At 40.2% G+C, this 20321-nt stretch overlaps 3 protein-coding genes across 7 annotated transcripts in view; 2 read left to right on the top strand and 1 right to left on the bottom strand.

Moving 5' to 3' along the window:
- The first annotated feature begins 3054 nt into the window (after positions 1 to 3054).
- Positions 3055 to 5517, top strand: cldn2 (claudin 2). The gene is made up of 2 exons (XM_046040355.1): positions 3055 to 3256; positions 3533 to 5517. Exon 2 carries the CDS (start codon positions 3541 to 3543, stop codon positions 4348 to 4350), a length of 810 nt encoding a protein of 269 aa, XP_045896311.1. The 5' UTR covers positions 3055 to 3256; positions 3533 to 3540; the 3' UTR covers positions 4351 to 5517.
- A 3452-nt stretch (positions 5518 to 8969) lies between these two features.
- On the bottom strand, positions 8970 to 16892 carry rbm41 (RNA binding motif protein 41). Of its 3 annotated transcripts, none has more exons than XM_046039008.1 (7): positions 16480 to 16892; positions 14137 to 14253; positions 12839 to 13040; positions 12186 to 12390; positions 10858 to 11381; positions 9537 to 9684; positions 8970 to 9263 (listed from the first exon to the last, which is right to left on the bottom strand). In XM_046039008.1, the coding sequence occupies exons 1-7, from the start codon at positions 16590 to 16592 to the stop codon at positions 9124 to 9126; spliced, it is 1449 nt and encodes a 482-aa protein (XP_045894964.1). In that variant the 5' UTR covers positions 16593 to 16892; the 3' UTR covers positions 8970 to 9123. The 3 variants fall into 3 exon arrangements, with proteins under 3 accessions (XP_045894964.1, XP_045894966.1, XP_045894965.1); XM_046039010.1 differs by lacking the exon at positions 16480 to 16892 and adding an exon at positions 15979 to 16435; XM_046039009.1 differs by lacking the exon at positions 16480 to 16892 and adding an exon at positions 15471 to 15571.
- klf8 (Kruppel-like factor 8) overlaps positions 15543 to 20321 on the top strand; it is a 67716-nt gene continuing 62937 nt past the window's right edge. Inside the window, exons 1-2 of one of the 3 annotated variants that reach the window (XM_046039012.1) lie at positions 15543 to 15654; positions 17092 to 17209. In XM_046039012.1, the coding sequence (XP_045894968.1) occupies positions 17183 to 17209 (27 nt within the window). In that variant the 5' untranslated portion in view covers positions 15543 to 15654; positions 17092 to 17182. Of the gene's footprint in view, positions 15655 to 16562; positions 17210 to 20321 lie in introns of those variants that run through there. The other 2 variants (XM_046039011.1, XM_046039013.1) reach the window with 2 other exon arrangements.

Here is a 20321-nt window from a genome sequence, read left to right as displayed (position 1 = left end):
CCTGTACAGAACCAGTGGAAATTTTTCTAAACTACACTGTTTATATTTTACTTTACCAAAACCACTTTTAAAAGTTATTTTTATTAACATTTTCTCATTTTTAAACTAATGCTAATTTTACTATTGTTTAACATTTTGTATGCTAAAGTGTTAACATGGACTATAAAGGTAAAAGTTTAAACTGGGAGATTTTGGTGTGTCATGTTAAAAGGGTGATTTGACGAAAAAACAACACTGATTTAAAAAAAAAAAACAACTGTTTTTGATCTCTAGAGGTTAGTCTTTTGTTGAGCCATTGGAACTGGACAAAAGACTCTGAGGACAACTGATTATGGACTTTATCAATGAACAAAGTCATGAATTCACTGACTGAGACATGAGAACAGAGCAATATGGGAAGGAAGGAAGGAAACGATAAATTAAAATTAAAGTAAGGCCCAGACAAACACATTGTTTAATGTTTACCTTTAGTCTATTGTCTTATTTCAAAATCATGTCACACAGACGGAAATGTCTTTGTTGAAAAATGCAAAATAAAAGATGTAAAATAAAACAAAAAACTATTAAAATAAATGAAGACACACATTCATCCTTCCCCATCTCTCTTGCTTCAGGCTGGTTTGTTCCATTGCTGCCTTTAATTAAAAACACAAAAAAAAGCTCACAAGCAATTTTTGGGATTTCTGCAGACTGAAGAGACTCGAGAACATGAAAGGATAACTGTTCTCGAGCTCTTTTCAGTTCATTATATTAAAATGACACTTGCTGAATTAAACATTTCTCACTCAACTATAAAGAAAACTAATATCCTGAAATATTCATACTCTTACAGGGGTGTGCATGACGATTTGTTTTTGGACAGAGCCGCTGCCGGTGGTGTATCATCTGTTTTGGAGAAATGACCGATGAGGGAATGATTAACCTGGCTGGCAATAAGGATGAATGTGTGTGTCACTGTCAGAGGTGTGTACATGACAGGAGGTGAAGGTCTGGATAAGGGACAGAGATCACACACATAAACAAAGACAGCAGAGTATCTGACCCAGACAGAGAGACAGTGACAGAGAGACAATATGCAGGAACACAGACTGTAACAGCGTCTATTATTCTGTATTACTGGTGGTTTTAAGTGGATTTCTTTTGCAACAGGCAGTATATCGAACTCAAAGGATCTTCTTAAAAAGCATTTGTTCTGAAAGTGTTTTTTGGCTCGCTTAGTCCAAATGCAGCCAGCAGAGTAGGTGCCATTTACAAGAACAGGAGCAGCACAGCAGCTGCGACTATGACAAGGTCTGAGGAAGCAGTCAGAGTATAATACAGCAAGCAAAAAAAGGAATTTTTTTTTCCACTGGAGAAGCAGGAGCAGGTTCAACAGAAATACCAGTAGTGAATACAATCGGTACTGGCTGCTGGCTCTGCTGTGTCTTCATCCTCTACCTCCTCATCCTCTGCTCCAGCTGCAACTTCATCCCCTGCAGCAAACGAACATAATCAAACCATCAACTAGTCCCGCGCCTGGCTCTTCCATAATCTGCAGCAGTCTCAGGTAATGCATGAAAGTGGGCTGTGTGTGTGGTACATATTACTGTATTTTTAGTTGACAAGATGTTTTGAGTGTATGAGGTACACAATCAGTTGACACAATGTTAATTCATGGAAAAAGACTTTAATTTTGAATTGATTCAGTATTCAGAAACATCTAACCTATGGGACCTGCCATTGTGCTAGTATTGCAACGGCTAATTGGTTCCAGTTAAAGTAATAGAAATAGTAAATACTAATAGTAATTAGTGGTAGTAGTAGCAGTAGTAGTAATGGCAAGGAGTTGATGTTAATTTGTATCTGGTTTGAGTTGAAACGTACTGTAGAAGTATTAATGTTTGTTGGATCTGTTGACCTCATCATATCTATCAGACCGTATTTACGAGCAGTAAAGTGGTAAAAACCTAGCAGAAGTAATTCTGAGACAGAGATAGCAGGAATTTCTGACTACAATTTTCGTCTTGGCTGAAAGATTTACAAAAGTACCAACAAACCAGTGGCTGAATAGCTGCAAGCCACCTTTGCTGGCAGTTACGTTTAAATAAAGTTTCAAATCAACAGTACTACGGTCAATTTACCTCATTACAATGGAGCTACAGTACTGCAAAAAAACCCCACTACAGTTATAAGTGAGATGTGAAGTAATTTTTCTGTAGTGGTTTGTAAACATGATACAAATAGCTAACACACTGTCAAATCAATTCATGATCTCATGAACAAAATGGTAAAATAACCTGAGAATTTAAAAAAGTAGCAAGCTAACTAACTAGCTTTTATCTTGTAAATTATAACTATGTAATGTTCTAATCCAGTTGAAGTAAGCGTGAGTGCTTACTAAAATAGACTGCTTTGTTACGAGGTGTGGTGTGTGGACAGAGAGGACCCAAATGCAGCGTTCAGAGGGAAGGAGGTTTATTGGGGGAAAAAGGGTGAGAGGGACTGGAGTGGAGGGAGAGGAGGACGTCGGGGAAGTACTGGCACGGGGAACCAAGGAGACCGGGGGCCAGGGAGCCGGGGAACACAGGGGCCAAGGAAGCGAGGAGAGGCTGGGTAACAGGGAGGACGCCGAGAGGGAGGTCCGAAGGGGAGTGGGCCAGTGGTTGAGCCCAGCCGAACGGAGGACGAGGGTGAGTGTACCTGGGAGGGACACAGACAGAGAGACAAGGTTAGGGGGAGACAATGACAAGGCACAGGGTAAGTTTGAAAAAACAAGAAACGAGGAAGCCTGAACACAGGAGTGGCACCAGGAATGGAGCAACGACGATCAAGCAAGGATGGTGTGGAGAACCGGGGTTGAAATACAGGCTGGGATGAGGTTGATGACTGGCAGGTGTGGCAGGCAGACGAGGTGGATGATGGGTTGCAGGTGCAGGTAGTTGGCTGGGCTCAGGAGCGGAGGGAGAGAGAGCACACGGGGGAGAAAACACAGAGAGGCGGGCAGAGAACAGGAAACCAATGGAAAAAGCAGAAAAACTGATAAAAAGTAGAAAAAACCAGGACACTCACCGTCAGCCGGGCTGCCACCACAACACTGCTTGACAATTAGCATGCTGACAAAGCCAAAAAACATTTGCTTGCTCAGACTGGCTAACCTGAAGCTAAATTTTTTTTAAGATAAGGAACTTAAATTTAGAAAGAAATACTAGTTTATTTGAATTTTTGGAACTTATACTTAGCTTCTATATCTAATATACACCGCCACCCATACCATCAGGTAATGGTCTTTTTCTGGTTGTTAAATATTTTGACATTATTGCACATATTATTGTGTATTGTGTATTATTGTGACTTCACCAGTTGGTGATGATGGAACCTGTCAAAAAAACTGAAAAGCATTTATTTTAGTGTCCCTTTAAGTAGTTGACAACTCACCTGACATTATCTAATCTGGAGTGATTTACTAATGCCACGTTCTCATAATGTGGATGGTAAAAATTTAAGATGTACATTTTTACAACATGCAAGTGCTTTTGCGTCTCCTCTATCACAGTTGTTGCCATGGCATCTGCAGCTCTGGAGCTGATGGGCTTCTTCTTGGGCCTGCTGGGGATGCTGGGTACCATGGTCGCCACAGTGCTACCATACTGGCAGATTTCTGCCCACATTGGCTCCAACATTGTCACAGCCGTGGCCAACATGAGGGGCCTGTGGATGGAATGCGTCTACCAGAGCACAGGGGCCTTCCAGTGTGAGACCTACAACTCCTTGTTGGCCCTGCCCTCCAACCTGCAGGCCTCTCGTGCCCTCATGGTCATCTCCATTGTGCTGTCTGTCCTCGCCATTGCCATGGCGGTCCTAGGGATGCAGTGCACTCTCTGCTTAGAGGGTTCAGGTGGAGTTAAGAGTCGGGTGGCAGGTGCCAGTGGGGGCTTGTTTCTTGCCGCGGGCTTCCTGGCACTCATACCGGTGGCGTGGACCACACATGAGGTGGTCCAGACCTTCTACCGACCCACCATATCGGCCAGCATGAAGTATGAGCTGGGGGACTGTTTGTATGTTGGTCTGGCCTCTGCTCTCGCCTCCATGCTGGGAGGGGGGATGCTTTCTGTGTCATGCTGTGAGGAGCAGGATGGAGGCCGTGGGAGACGGCATGCTGGTGGGTATCCATACCCATTAGGAGGTGGCATGCCGGGCACAGGGGCACGGACCACCTCACAGACCTATCGCAACCCCAACCTGCAGGTGGGGGGCATCAACACAGCCAGCATGGTCCGCAATACCAGTGGCAGCTCCCAGTCAAGTGCACATGGAGTCCAGGGAGCCAAGAAGCCCAATGCAGCAGGATATGACATTACAGGATATGTCTGAGGTTACTGTTACTCCATCACACGTTTAAATGTGGTCCGCTGACAACTTTGTTTGATTAACTGTATTCATAAAGTGTATTTAAATGAATGTTCACACTATATACTTGACGGAGAATCAAGACAAATTAAATACATGACAAACAAATGAGAGATGAGTAAACTGTATGACAAGAATCTGGCTTGTCACGCTGTGTTTGATGGCCTTTCTGCAATCTGTGGTGGGTCCTTTTTTAAAGATTTGTTAAATAAAGTGCAATTGTGGCATTTCCGTACAATTAGACTGCAACAAACTATTTTACTGTTTTTTTCTCTGTTAAAGTTTCATCTTTTCTTAAGACTGTACACATTTATAAGTGTAGGATCTGACACATTTCCATTACTTTGATAGCAACTTATCTGTTATGTAGGAAAGTCAAATGACACACACACAGAGAAGCATGTCCTCATACTTAAACAAATAATGGGTATTTTGTCAAAGCGGCCAAAAACGATATGACAATACCAGTTCAGCAACAGGCATACCGGACCTTAAATCTGCTATGGAAGTCATATGACGAATGCGCCATATGGTACAAAATGTTTTGATTGGAAATATATGGTTCTACAATTTTACATATCAGAAATACTTTCCAAAGATCCAAATTACATTACACAAACCTTTCTATGATCTTACTGCAGCCGCTGTGTTCTGTCTATACATAAAGCCAACCAATGCTTTGGTTTTGCTGCACGAGCACTGCAGACTGTAGGAAAAGAAAAATAAGTCAAATTTAATGGCATTGTATTTAAAAAATATTAATGGTTCATGGAAATGCATCATTCTCTCACTGATGCCTGGACTGTTCGAACATTTTGACTTCCTGTTGATATTTGGTAATTCTATATTACTTGGACAGTCCACTGTTGATAACTGTTAACTGTTTGCTGCTTTTGTAGATATTCACCGTCACTGTCAAATCTGAACCCAAACCTGACATTTCCAATCTGAGCCCTACAGAATACCTCTCACAGTACTGTATCACCTGAAACCTTTTTTACCGACTCATTACAGCCTATCCATTGCCAGTTAGCTAATATGCTACTGGACTTCCCACATGAAGTGTAACCAAAAGTATTCAAATCTGTTTTCATACTAAATAATGTTGTGCCTTATTATTATTATCAAAGTGTGAAAATGTTATGTGCATTTTTCTAGTTTGTTTTTATTTTGAAATAAATCAGAACTTTTCTTATCATCATTTGTTGTATTTTTGCCCCCAAAACACTATTTTATATGGCACCCCATGAATATTTATGTTATAGACAACTGAATTAAAAATTATATTATAGATTATATTCAAAATCAGCATGCATACCAAGAAGCACTTGATTTCTGATATTATATATATATCTAATATTGATGGGCACTAATGTCAAAACGCAATGTACTAAGAAGCTGCTCACAAAAATGCATATAAATATAAGAAAGTGTTTCCTTTAAGACATTTAGGTCTGTATTGAATAAGTATATTGCCCTTAATATGTTAAAAACACAACTTTAAAGTTTAAACATACATAAGTGGCACATGAAGGCTCTTTTATAGAGCAGTTGTTAATAAATAAAAACTGCTGGTGTTTTCAGTCTAGAATAGGAAAAAGATCATGGCCCTGAACTGAAGGCAAACAGAAGATCTACACAAACAAACCTAGACAAACAAAGTCACTACTTTAGCTCGATCAATATGCAGTTTCAGTTCAACTCACGTGTGGATTGTGAGACCGAAGTGCACATGATAACACTTGTTCTCTAAACATAGAAGTACTTAAGGTGATGATTGGATCTTGATCCTCTTAAAACTAGTAGTCTGTGGTACAGGTTCCACTGGATCTGTGCAAACTTTTAATTGGGTCTGAGAGGACTAGAGTTCAGAGTTTGAGTGTGTTATAAGGTCGTTAGTATTGCAGAACTCCATATAGGGCTGTATATAGGCCAGGAATTGAACTGGTTCAACCAACAGACATTGACAAAGAGAACCCCAGAGATAAGTGAACCAGACACACACACACAGAAAAGCAAACACAATCTCAAAAACACAAAGTAGAACGCTATTTGCCCCACATACAAGCTGTGCAACCAGCAGAGAGTCGTCCTTCCTCATGCATCAGGGAGATCCAGGGTTAAACAAAATAAGGTAAACAAACACCAAATAAAAAAAGATTTTAGTTCTGCAGTAAATTAATACAATTATAATATTAGGTTGAATACCAGTTTTCAGCATTTGTCTTCTGTAAATGAAACCCTGGAAAAATAACAATTACAAAACCGCAAAAAATAATTGTGTATGTATCATCATCATCATCATCATCATCATTGTCACAATACTGTGCATAACAACAGAATGAACATTCACAAAGAGAAAGATGCCAACAAAAAATTTAACCAACCAAATAGTAATGGTCAACAGTAAAACTTAAAAGAGATGAAATGGAAGTGGAGGAAGAATCTTACTCAGATCTTTTAGTGAAGTATAAGTAGCACAGAGTGTAGAAATACTCTGTTACAAGTCCTGAATTCAAAAGTAAAGGTACATAGGTAAAATACTCATTAGAGAATATTAATATGTATGATAATACAGGGTTATAATTAGTGATGCATTAATGTGTAAGCATAACAAATGCTGAAAAAGTTATCAATCAACGTTTCCGTTTCCTGGATTTTGTTCTCCAGCTGGCGGATGTTGCCTTCCAAACATGAGTAAGTCAGACTGGAGTTCTGTCTCTTTCTACAGTTATTAATTGAGAGCAGAGGACTTGGTAACAACACCATCATACAGTAACTGATTTCATGTACTTGAGAAACCAGTTGAAGACAGGCACAGGTGTGTTTTTGCAACCAAAAGTTTAAAGCAAGGGAGAGCGACTTCAGACAAACAGGTGCAAAAAATATTAATGATTGTGGAAAACATTTACATAAACATGAGAAAATAATAGTTTGTGTTGTCAGGGGCATTCGTTCACTAATAAAACATTGTGTGACAAAGTTGCTGCATCTGATAGGTTGACATATGGTTGAAAAATTATTATTCCACTAATAAATTAAGATAAATTATTCATCCAACAATTGCGTTGTGTGGGGTCAACGCATCCATCCATCCATCCATCCATCTATCCATCATCAACCGCTTATCCTGCATACAGGGTTGCGGGGGGCTGGAGCCAATCCCAGCTTACATTGGGCGAAAGGCGGGGTACACCCTGGACAGGTCGCCAGTCCATCGCAGGGCCACACATAGACAAACAACCACTCACACCTACAGACAATTTAGAGACACCAATTAAGCTAACCTGCATGTCTGGATGGTAGGAGGAAGCCGGAGCACCCGGAGAGAACCCACGTGGACACGGGGAGAACATGCAAACTCCACACAGAAAGGCCGGGGGGTCAACACAAACGTTACAAAATTGCTTTACAAAGAACAGGTGTAGCTCAAATTCTGACGACAGTCTACGTGTGTCCCGTTACAAGAGATTAAAATAGTATGAACAATCACATTAGGCTGTTAGAAAAAGTCACCGTGGTTTTCTTTTAGTGATCATTTTAGTTTCTTAAAACGTTTGACAACATTTGAAGAAACACAAAGTTCAAGCTTAAATTTCCTGCTAGCCCACTAAGATGCACCGCTTTGTGCTGCCGTACATCACCATTTGTGTGAAGATATAAAATAAAGACATTATTGGGGTTTTATGCTGTATTAAGTCTTTGTAAAGAAGCTTAATTTAACTGTAATAGCTGTATAGCTGATGGAACATACAAGTCAAAAAGCAGACTAGCTGGTAATGATTGAAAGGCTCCACCTAGTGTCCAAAAGAAGAATAACACTTTTTTTGTTTTAAACTGAGGAATTGCATACATAGAGCATTTCAATTGACCTTCATGTTGCACTGGAGTCTAATTGGTTATGGTATGCTGCTGTACATTTGTGTCCCTTTTGTAGTAATCTTTACTGTACTTACTGTAATAACATCCCTCTGACTGATGTACATGCCTGCATTTATTTATTGAAAAGAGGGTTCAGTTTCTGTACAGCCCACTCAGTCAGTTTTACAATGAAAAGCTTTGTCTTCATAAGTGTTGGAGAGAATGTGGTAAAACCGTACCTTATTTTAGTCATATTTTTTGTTTGGTTCACCTAATTATGATATTTTGCAAGATACAAAAATAATCCCAGAGCCATTTTGTTTTTATATAGAATAAATATTAATTGGTAAAATTCCAACAGAATCTCAATCAGAAATTACAAACATTTAATGAGGACTTAATGAGGCTCTAAGGCTTGAAATGTTTAACTGGAGGTTAATGATGTGGAAAATTTAACAATGGAGTACACTACGTTGAAGAGGCGATATTTAATTACATGGCAGAAGATGGAGGAAACTGTGTCGTCTGTAAAACAAAATATAAACCTGAACTTGTTTAATAGGTAGACCTATCATGTCCCAGGTAGTGCATCTGCATTTTTGCTTTACTTTTGCCATCAACAACTTGAGTGTTATTTAATTTATTATGTTAGTTTTATTAATAGAATGTGTTCGACAGTAATGTCTAAGCCTGCTGTTTTAGCAAAATGACAATAAAAAGGCTAAGAAATGCCTTTTATTAAGATGAAACTGGCAAAGATTATCATTTTTTAATACATAATAACAAAAATAAAAAATATACAATCACATCCATCTCAGTCTGTCTCTCACAACTCTAGAGGATCCATGTTGTCAGGAATAAACATATTTTGTTCTTCTATTTCCTCTCCTCCCACACTTCCTCTTTCTTCTGTTTCTCCTTTTCCTGTCGCTCATGGCCAAACTCCACCACCAAAGGTTTCCCTAGCAACCGGTATCCATGGACCAGCTGCAAGGCTTTCTGTGCCGTTTCAGCATCTGCCAAAGAAAAACAGATAGACGTTATAACAAATACATGTACTGTATAATGGACACGGCTTTTATTTGTACATTAAAACATACATTTATTTTGCAAAGCTACCAGTGTGGCTCTAGAGATGTTGGTCTGTTAGTCTGTCTGCCACTTTGGTAGGGAGTGAAATATAGTATGCGAAATCTCATACAGGGCATCATGACCAAAGAATGCCCTGGTTAAAGAGGCAGCAGACAGCACCGCTTTCACCTTTTAGTGTGTGAGAAACTGTTTCTGACCTGGCAGAGTGATGAAGGCCTGCCCCTTCATCCTTCCAGTCAGCAGGCGGTAAAGGACTGGCGGCTCATTTTCCCGCTCAAACCTGGAGAACAGTGCCACCAGCTGGGCCACTGACGCCTGTGCACTCAGGTTCTTTACACACAGCACCTACAGTGAGACGCACAGCAACAGAAATCCTCAATAAGCTGCAGATGCTTTTTTGACAGCGCTGCATAGTGACAGCTGTATGTACAGTTTATCAGCTCCACAGCACTTGAACCTCTTCCCCTGTGATGCCATAGAAATGACTTTAATATCTATGTGGTAATCTCTCTCATGGATAGAAAGCAAATAACCACATTTATGTAAATGCTTACCTATTTATTTAACTGCATGTCATACCACTGTCATCAATGTATCTCTGATGCTATGAGGGTAATATAATGCAGGAAAATATAATTACAGTAAACAACAACAATCATCCTTTTCTTTTGCCAGACACAGTACCATCCTACATGTCAGTGGTTTTTAGCCTGCAGAACTTGAATGTGAGATGATCTAATGCTTCATTTTAGAAGCAGAAGGGCAGGTCCACACATTTTCAAGTCTGTGTTAAAACAGCAGGCATGTGCCCATTAAAGACATTTTGCTTGCTGTAATCATTTCTCCTGTTCACACTGGCCATCAAGAGATCCATTCCTAAATCAGAAGATTTTGGAAGATATTCACTTGACTTAGCGGAGTCAGACTGCTAAAATGTCATGCTAGCCTCAGATAAACTTCAGAATACATTTTCACACAGAACAAGGACTGTAGATTTTGTCCGCCATCACTTACATTGGAAGCACATTAGTAAGGGTTCCTTCAACGGCCAGTATGAATAAGATGAATGATTACAGCCAGCAAAACCTGTTTTAATGTTCATATTAGCATCTGACTTTAAAAACTGCAAACCTATGCTTTTAAGAGACATCAGTTCTGACACTCATTGGATGCATATACAGTAGGAAAAGGACACATCCACCATCATTAAAAAAGCGTTACTTTCAGGTGACAGCATGACAGTATTCTGCCATTTGATGGGCACTTCTTGAAAAGTGGCTTACAGTACCACTTGTTAATGAGCCTTAACTCACAAAAATGTGACACATGAGACAGGAAAAGGATTTTTGTAGAAGCGACAAGCAGTTATACAGGAAGTTTAGTTTCATATCTGCTGATATGGGTGCTGCTGACTGCACCCATATCAGCAGTTCTAAAACTGTGTCTCTAATCTTATTCCTTTGGAGAAAGCATTTTAATGTTTGTGGCTTTGTGGCTAGCAGATGCAGCTGTTGATACCTTGGAGGGTTTTCCCGGCAGGTAGTTTCGGAACCTCGGGATGCTCTGGATCTCTTCTTCAGATTCACGGTTCTTCAGGATTTCTTCGTCTGAGATTGTCTCAATTTCCCCTCTGACAGTCAGGGGTCCCCCTGACCTCGCAGTCACAGCTCCACGCAGACTACCGATTGGCTGACTTATATTGATGTGTATTGGAGCAGCCAGTGGTGGTTGCCGCGGTCTGTCCTGAGTGAGATGCGCCTCTGAAGTGTCTGAACTTGGCACTGAATGTACTGACAAGCTACTTTTTTCACCCTGCAGTTCTGATTGATCAGAAGCTTCTTTTGATTGATTGTTGTCTCTCTGTGAGTCCTGTAATTGGTCAGATACAATTCTGTTCGAAGGCAGGTGTGATGCTCCAGTTGTCTCTCTCTGAGAGTCCTGTAGTGACGCTTGTTGACTCTCCTTTATGAGAACGTCTCTGTAGAGAGAGTCCATGGGATCAGAGGACGACTCCCCCTGCTGGCCCTCCTGTTTATCTTCATCTGTGACAGAAAATACAAGATAGATCTTCTGATATGGACTTAAGGGACTCGACAGTGACTGTTTAACTGTATTTCTCTCCTCTGTGCTTTTGTTTTTGACAGCTTTATTTTTCTAATTTACTAATTTGAATTTCTTTAGAAAATCCATTCCATGTTGTCAGACTTCTCATTCAAAGAACACAGGATTGATTTCTCCTTTCATTAACCTGGGTTTCAGAAATTATATGATACGTATTAATAACATTATTAAAAAAGTATTGTTGCAATGTTGCAAATCAAAATACAGGCCAACAGCAACTTGTTGAATTCCTCACTGGCAGTTGCATAAAGAAACCACAGCATATTTAAGACTGACCTGTAAATGTACAGATAATAATATTAAACATACTATAAACTATATATAAGCTATAATTTAAGACCTGGAATGTAGATAACATCATTTTAACCTTTCCAGAAATTCTAAACTGAAGTCTATTATACTATTACAAAGTTTCTAAACTGCCTTGGGTAAGAAAATCTGTAAAGTGACTCAATGTGTCTCTTTTGCTTCTTTTGTGTTTGGAGTTGGAGGAGGAGATGTCTTTGTATGATTCTTGGGATTAATCACCCGCAAAACTTTCTTTCTGACTTTTCTTTAATATTTCACCTCTCAGTATGTTTTCAACATGTCTCTTAAACTGGTCGTCAGAAACACAACAGTATTGCTCTTATGTCCTTTATATGTAGCTTTGGCAATATTGTTGTTATACATTCATGCCAATAAAGCTGATTTGAAATGAATTGAAAAAAAAAACACAACAGTACCTCTATGGTAAAGTGCAGTGAGAAAACCCAGCCGGTCATTTCCCTGGAAAAGCGCCCGTTCTATCTCCATCTCCCGGCGTGACAGTGGCCGGCTGGAGGCGAAGCGTTGTGGGCGGGACAGGAGCTCTGCCCTGGCTTCAATCTTGTCTCTGATCACCTGCAGGCGCTGCTGCTTCGCACCTGGAGCTGCGCACACACCATGGGACTGTGTGGGCACACAGCCGGGGTTAGGACATTAGTTTGTTGGATGAGGTTTATATATAGAATGTATATCAGTGTTACCTCAGAGATCATGAAGATTAGATTTGGCCCAAATGCGTACATGATTATAAAGGTATATTTAATGCTTAATCTGACTTACACAATCAGTTATATATTTGGATGTTTAATTAATTTGTTGTTTAAACGTTGAGCACAAAAATCACATAACAATACATCCTTTGCCCATGGCTACATGAAGATACTTGGACCTCTAAGTAGTTTATTTCAGTAGAAGAAAAAATAGACACCAATCATTTATACCCATGAGCAAATTCAGAGTTTTAAATCCATGTGACATGAAGGTATTTTGATAAAGAAAATACATGCAGGACCCTGAAACTAAGCCAGATCCTCCAGTTCTGAGCTACCTCTCTGTCTGCAGCAGGTTTTACCTTCTCTGATGCCTCCGGTGCGTCTCTGCTCTGCCACAGCTGGATCTCGGTGTCGGTAAGGCCCAGCTCCCGCAAGCTGGCCAGCTCATTCTCCCCATCCTGCAGGGCCTGGAACTGGGAGAGGCTTCTCACTCCAGCCGCCTGTTCCCCAAACGGCCGATAAAGTGATGCCGGTGCGAAGCACTGCCTCTTGGCTACACATCTGAAGGACAGAATAAAAAAATAAAATAAAAATTACATCATGCAGGATCCACTTATAGCGCTACCTCAAAAGCAGCTGCAGACACTTTCAGGGTCCCATGGCCTAAATGTTGTTTTTCATGTTTTACAGTATGAATGTACTGATAAAAAGAGGGCTGAGTACGAATATGTAGCCCTGAGGGTTGTGTTTAAAAATCCTTCAGGCTGCACTGTGGGACCCTGTGAAGGCAACATAACAGCATTTTTTATACAGCACAGAGAGCACCGGCGGGAATAAAGTTGCAGACACAGCTTTCTTCTCCCACTGAGCTACACAGGAACACACAGGCAGGCTATATTTTTGAGAGGTTAACCATAATTTGCATTTGAATGAAGCTTTGGACAAATATTTTTGGAAGCAACAGAGCCAAAAAACTGATCCTAAACTCTGTGATTATAAATCAAATTGATCTTCAAACAGATTCATGTTTTGTGGGAGGAACTACAAGTATTTGATCATAAAATAATTTCAATAGATAAAAAACACTATACTACAGCACAGTTATACAGTGTCTGAGGTAAATAATAGCACCCTGCAGTATCTCTAATCTGTAGTCCTGTCTTCAGACATGATCTTCTAAACTGAGTTGAATTAAAAGACAAATTACTTAATGTCAGTAATTATTAACATAAATATATCAGTATATTAAGTTTAAAAGGCTTAAAGCACGTTTACTAGTTGTAAGGTAAGATAATGTTTTATAGTAGCTGGAATTTTATGCAACTGTCAAGATCTGTTATCAAGAGGCAGATTTGTTTTCAGAATGTACTGTAATATTGGTGCCATTGTACTGATAACATTAGGCAAGAGATTGTATTGTGGTACATTTCTGTTAACAATTTGTCCCAGCACCAGCACTGTAGGAAAAATCTAGTTGGATGGAAGTACAAAGAATGTGCCCAGAGGAGATAAATTGTGCTGCACTGTAAAACCATACGGAAACCAAATGTTATCAAGGAATGTCCGTGGAGGTTTGGATTTAATTTCTCCACACATTACAATGTCATATTTTTATGGTAAACTCATTTTACGGAGATACAAACAGACAGTTTCTGACCGATCGATGTCAACGTCAGTGTGGAGCTGCTGCAGCAGGAGGCTGTGCAGCTGCCGCTGGCCCTCCGTCTCCTGCTCCTCCAACAGTGGGCCGTCCTCACAGGACTGCCTGCTCACTCTGACCAACACAACACAGAGACATCCGTCGCTTATACAAGGGTAGGAAAAGGACACATCCAACATCATCAACCAGTTGTTACTTTCAGGTGACAGTATGACGTTATTCTGCCATTTGGGGGACACTCCCTGAAGAGGCTGGACTGGACTGAGTCCAATTTACAGTCCAAAACCCAAATATATTTAGTTTACAATCACATACAACAAAAAAACAAACAGAAAATCCTTACATTTGAGCTGAAACTAGGGGAAATTATGCATTTCTTCTAGAATAAATGACATACATGATCAATGAATTATCAAAATAGTGGCTGGATCATTTTCTGTTGATTGACATTCGATTAAACGACATTAACATTAGATTTAACTATTACGTTTAATCGATTAGTCAGAATCAGAAACAGAATCAGAATCAGCCTATGTTTACACATACGAGGAATTTGACTCTGGATTGTACATTGCTCAGGATGTGCTTACTTATACAATAATAAAATCAGAAACAGGCAACAGTATAGAGAACACATATATACACACTATAAACAAAACCAATATAGACAGATTGAGACAATAGTGCAATGAGCAGAGTGCAAAGGATGCAGGAGTAAATTATTATTACCATTATTATTATTATTATTATTGTTATTATAGTGGATGAGATATACAGGTGCACATACACATGCATACATGTACACATGGATGCTGGGATAAGTAAGTATTATGTGCAGGTACTTGACCTAGATGGATTAATTAATTGTTTATAAGACAATATACAACATTGAGAGGACAGCAATGTGTCTAAGTCAAAGGTTTTTCTAGGCTATTTATACTGAGGTAGTGATTCCTTTAATATCAATTGACAATTAATGTTAGGACATTACAGGCAACATTTCAAATCAATTAGCAGGGTTACTTTATAGCAAGGATTTTTGCATCAATGTGATAAAGTACTTTAATTTGTTAGGGATTTAATCCTGTCAAAAGCTTACATTACTGTCTTTTATTTTAGCTATAAACACTTTTTCAATTGAATTTCCACATAATTGACTGAATCTCAGCATATATCGATATCACTAAAACATACAGGTGTTATAATGTAAGATTTTATCAACGTCGTCCACCCCGTATTTCACTGAACTCAAATGAACTGAGAAAAAAAGCTGAGCAGTGGGCAGACATTTAACTACATGTGCTAATAAAACGTAACAAATATCACAATACCGTGACAGCCTCGGTAGAATTTTGCAGACCACCATAACTGGCTTTGACAGAGAAAGAGGAAAGATGTCTGTTTTCTATTATAATTTTATTCAACTTTGTTTTCAGTTCTCTGTAACGTTATTGACATTTTCATGAGATAAATTGAAACCTTCAGAGGCAACCTGGACGAGGATAGCTGCCAGAGGTCAGACGGACTGCAGATGCTAAGCTATCCATCTACAATGTAGTTTAACAAAAATGAAAACGTTAATTTTGACGTATTTATAGTTAAATCGTGAATAACGAAATATTTAACGCTAGCTTGGTTGGTTGTCGCTATCTCCACGACAACAGCAGTAACGTTAACGTTACCTGATTGATGTAAAATGTACGTAACAGATATAAACTGGTATTTTCTGGTTCCACTGGTGTCAAATTTGGTCTTAAACCTGATCCGTTAAATTAAAAATACCACAATCCTTATAAAAAATACTGGTATTTCACACTGATAACTTAAAGTTGTGTTTACCTTCGCATGCTTCCGCCTTGTGCGTCAACTTCCGGGGTGTGGAATCATGGGAAATGTAGTAGAATCTCCACATTTACAGTTATGAACTGTACGCTATGTTTCATGGTTACACTCGGCGACAAATAATGCAACAGCCTCGATTGTGGGGCATCTTGGGCTGAAAATAGAGCCACTGGTCTTGCACCTAGTGCATACACTTTCACAATTAAAAAGAAAAATCCTAACCGGATTGTATTTTTCAGCTGTTAGTCTGATCTTTCTATATTGGAAACACACACCAGACCTAACATGGTGCATGTTGTTTTTTTTGTTTTTACAAAGACAAAAAACACATGAAACACTTTAGAGTGCCACACCCTGCTTTATTAGAAAGGGTGTGGTTAGAACACCATGTTTATTGCCAACTATCAGACTTGGCTGCCTTCCTTGATCAATCTAAGGTCTTTTATCAAACGTAATGCTGCAAAGTCCCGAATATATCCTACTGTGAAAAGCTCTCACCCTCCCCACCCAGCTGAAGTGTCCTCAATTAGCCTGCTGGCTGACGTCAGTAAGGTGACATGGGTGCTTCTCTTCACCATTGCCTGGCAATAAGCAGCCCGCTGCTGCAGCATGGCATTAATAGACTGAGATACATGGATGCGAGCAGATCCGTGCTGGTTGCATGCGATTTAAATCTCCCATGCATTAGTGCGCGGTTCTGCTGCAGCTCCTCTCCTCCTGCCGGTCCGCCTGCCTGACTGCCTGCCTGCAGCCGGTGTCGGGTCGCCGGTAACTCAGCTCCTCTGCAGGGCTGCGTAGCTCATGACTGACAGAGAGATGAGGGGTGGGGACGCAGGGTGGGGTCACAAGCAGGGAGAGGCGGAGGAGGAAAAGGCAGAGAGAGAGAGCCCAACCCTTGAATACACGGCAACAACACGCCGTCAGAGAGAGAGGGAGAGACACAGAGAGACTGGCTGTTTTTGGGGGAGCAAAGGGAGCCTTCGACGCTGCGGATATGAACTGAAAAGAAACACTGGAAGAGGCAGGGATCGTGTTCCTATATCCCGAAATTTTACTGTAAAGGTGGAAAACTAGTCCCCCCCAAACCCTCATCTCTCCCTTCTTATTCAGATAGAGGTAACGTTACACCCAAAGCCCCGACCGACCCCCTCCTGCTCCTGCTGCTCCACCCCTTCGCCGCTGCACCGCTCCGGCAACCGAGATGCACACGGAGACCCGTAACAAGAAAGTAAGTGCACCTTATTGACTTTGCCCTGGTCAATGAAAAAAAAAAGAAACACCTATATGTGCGGATGGTCTGCCTGTACACAAGCAGAGTTGACATTGTCAGCTCAACATGTGCCAAATACGAATGCCAGTGAGTATATATAACAGTCAATTACAAGTGTATCCTTGCAGGCAGGCAGGCTATTTTGCAATTAGGGGAAGAGTTTTGTAACAGTGACCTCATTGCATTGCTGAGAGCACTGTCATTTCCACGGTTAATACGGAAATATTTCTATCTCTGTCTTTATCTCTCTGTGCCAGGTTGGTTCAGGTTCAGGTTCAATTTTAAATTCTCTGTGATCTCTGAGAGGCAGGAAGGAAACGGAAGGCAGAAACTGCAGCTTGTAGGACACCATCTTAGCTTTTAAAGGGCCAGCAACCTCTTCTAAAACACACAAGCACGCAACCCTGGGAAGCAGCCAGGTGCACTGCCTCCAGCTACACTCTGCCCTGCTGCCTACTTGCGCCTTTAAATGAGTCTTGCTTCAACAGAGTATGCTTATACTCTAAAAGCAAATTAAATCTGGTGAGTGATCAGAATGTTATGGAATGCAGAGGTTAAAGCAAACACCAGTATCCCCACTGCAGCTCCTGATCTGTTTGTTTTGATGGTTTGGAGGGAAGATGATGAAGACAAGTTACAGTTTGGCATACAACAAGTCCCTAAATGCAGAAGTGAACAACTACAATGAACAATTATTTAATTATCAATTTAGTCTGTTGATTTATTTTTGGATTAATCACTTAATTGTTAATATAAAATGTCAGAAGATAGTTAAGATAGACCACATTCCCTAGAGCCCAAGGTGATGGTCTTCAAATTGCTTGGTTTGTCCAACCAACTGTTCAAAACCCAAAGATATTCAATTCATGAATATAAAAGACTAATAAAACAATTTATCGATTGTGATATAGTTGCCAATTGATTTTTTGTTGATTGGCAAATTGATTAATTGGCAATTGTCCAAGCCTTTCCCTCCATTGAAGTTAAAGTTCGAAGCCTGCAGCCACTTGTTTGACGTTGATGAGCAGTTGCAGGCGATGGTGAATTAAGAGGTCGTAAAGGAGGAACATGTTTCAGTTTAGTGCTGGGGGTAGCACTTTATTTCAGAAGCATTTTTGTTAAATTTGTTGAAATTCTCTTTACGTCCCAAGAGCAATCAATAATTCAAATGCCCTGACAAAAAAGGAAAGAAATCCGGTGGCTGTGGCTGGAAGCACTGCCAGCCTGCCTGTCTATCTGCTTACCTGCATGCACTCTGACCATGCATGACAATGTGTTTTTGAGGAGTGACTTTGGAGGGAGGCGGTGGGACTTTTTTTGGTTGAATACTTTAATGGCTCGTTCCATTTAAGGTAGTCGTAATTTACAGCTAGCCAGGTTAGCTGTTGTTACACTAGTTGATAAAAACGTATTACGCTGTTTTTACGCATACTAACACAGTACTTATCAAGTAGCAACATGTCCACAGACAGCAGTTGGACAGTACTTCGCATGTGACAATTTCTATGCGACACAGAAGTGCTAATAAACAGTATAAACTACTACTTTTCTCTAACTGTTGACAGCCATCTTGGATCACAAAGTTGGCGTTAGTCTGTTCTCCCGACTTTTAGAGTCAGAAATCTGACTTAAGGTCGAGGTGAAATTTCTGACTGGGAACTTGGAAATTCTGACTTCCCAGTAAAACGCACCATAAAAATCTAGCTGTGCTATTTTCTCCAATGTTGCCTACCCTGGCTGTACGTTAGCTAACGGGCAAAAACTACTAACAAAAACACTCAAATAGAAAGGATATTTCATCACTTCAGAAAGTTAGCATGCTGGTGTTGAACATGGATAGTTATATACTCCACGTGATCAAATATATGTACTATAAGTCTTTCTTCAGTTAACAAACAGAATGATATTCTTCACAATATTACAATTCCTCCTCTCTCAACTCTCAGCTTTTCCCACCGAGCTTCACTGGAGCGGCCTCCAGGTAAAGGTAAATTAGCAGAGCTAGCAAGTTAGTGGTACCCTCTTTGAGTGTCTCTTTTGTAAAATCTGTGTGAAGGGTCAAAGTACTTTGGGCTCCAGAGCAAACATGTGACTGCTTTGCTCAATGAAGGGCTTTTAACTGAAAGTAGAAACCAGTAGATCCGTCTGTAGCCTTGTGACTGAAGAAGAAACGCTTTTACACCACATAGCCATTTGAAAAGTAGTCACCACAGTAAGTAGCTTTCAGTCTGCAATAAATTTAGTGAGGTGTTGTCATGACTCCCCTTGTACAATTATAATTAGCCTCAATGAATCCATTAGATACAACAGGGGGATTTATGACTTATGACACAATGTCAGTAACCCAGGCTATCCACATGAACACCAGCATCTGAGTCACAAGCACTTTGTTTGCCAAATACAGTAAGTCTGCAAGAATTTGCAGCAAACACTGCACTGGAACAGCAACACTTTATCCTCAGTCATGTAATTAACTGCTTTTTTTTTTTTTACTAATGCTATGTGCAGACTAAAACACATTTGAAAACCAAAAGTCAAAGCAGCAGGATTGGATAAAATGCTGCTTCTGTCATGGCAAACATTAAAAGAAGGCATACTTGTCTTTTCCAGTTGTATCTGCATGGATGCTATGAGGTCATTGCTATGGTTTTTCTGCACTGTGCTTTCATGCAGTGGGCTTGTAACTAGGGGGCCTTCACTGGTACTTTTTGTTCCTCTTATCCGAGATCCAATGCAGGACCCAAGTTCAGATAGGTCCAAATTATTTTCTGTCTAATCTGGGCGACTACTGTCCCTTTTAATTGGTTGGTTCTTGGATCCATATCTCATAAAGCCTGAGTGGATCCGAGCTGGATCGTTATTAGCTCTGCATCATGCAGTGTGGCATTATTATTGTAGGAGAAAAATTAGTTTTTTAGAGGCAGATGGCAAATGTGAACTGTGTGTACTGTTGCTCTTTTCGTCCGTGGCTGCTTGTTAATTGTGTTGGTGTTCTCTCTCTATTTGTTTCTTTTAACGTTTTGGATCTTATCATCCTCAGATCTGTCCTCAGACTTCTTTCTTTAGGTGG

Source organism: Micropterus dolomieu, linkage group LG23 (genome assembly GCF_021292245.1).
Source record: "Micropterus dolomieu isolate WLL.071019.BEF.003 ecotype Adirondacks linkage group LG23, ASM2129224v1, whole genome shotgun sequence".
NCBI lineage: Eukaryota > Metazoa > Chordata > Actinopteri > Centrarchiformes > Centrarchidae > Micropterus > Micropterus dolomieu.
Note: the sequence above shows the minus strand (reverse complement) of the source record. Positions and strands in the feature narration are given on the sequence as shown.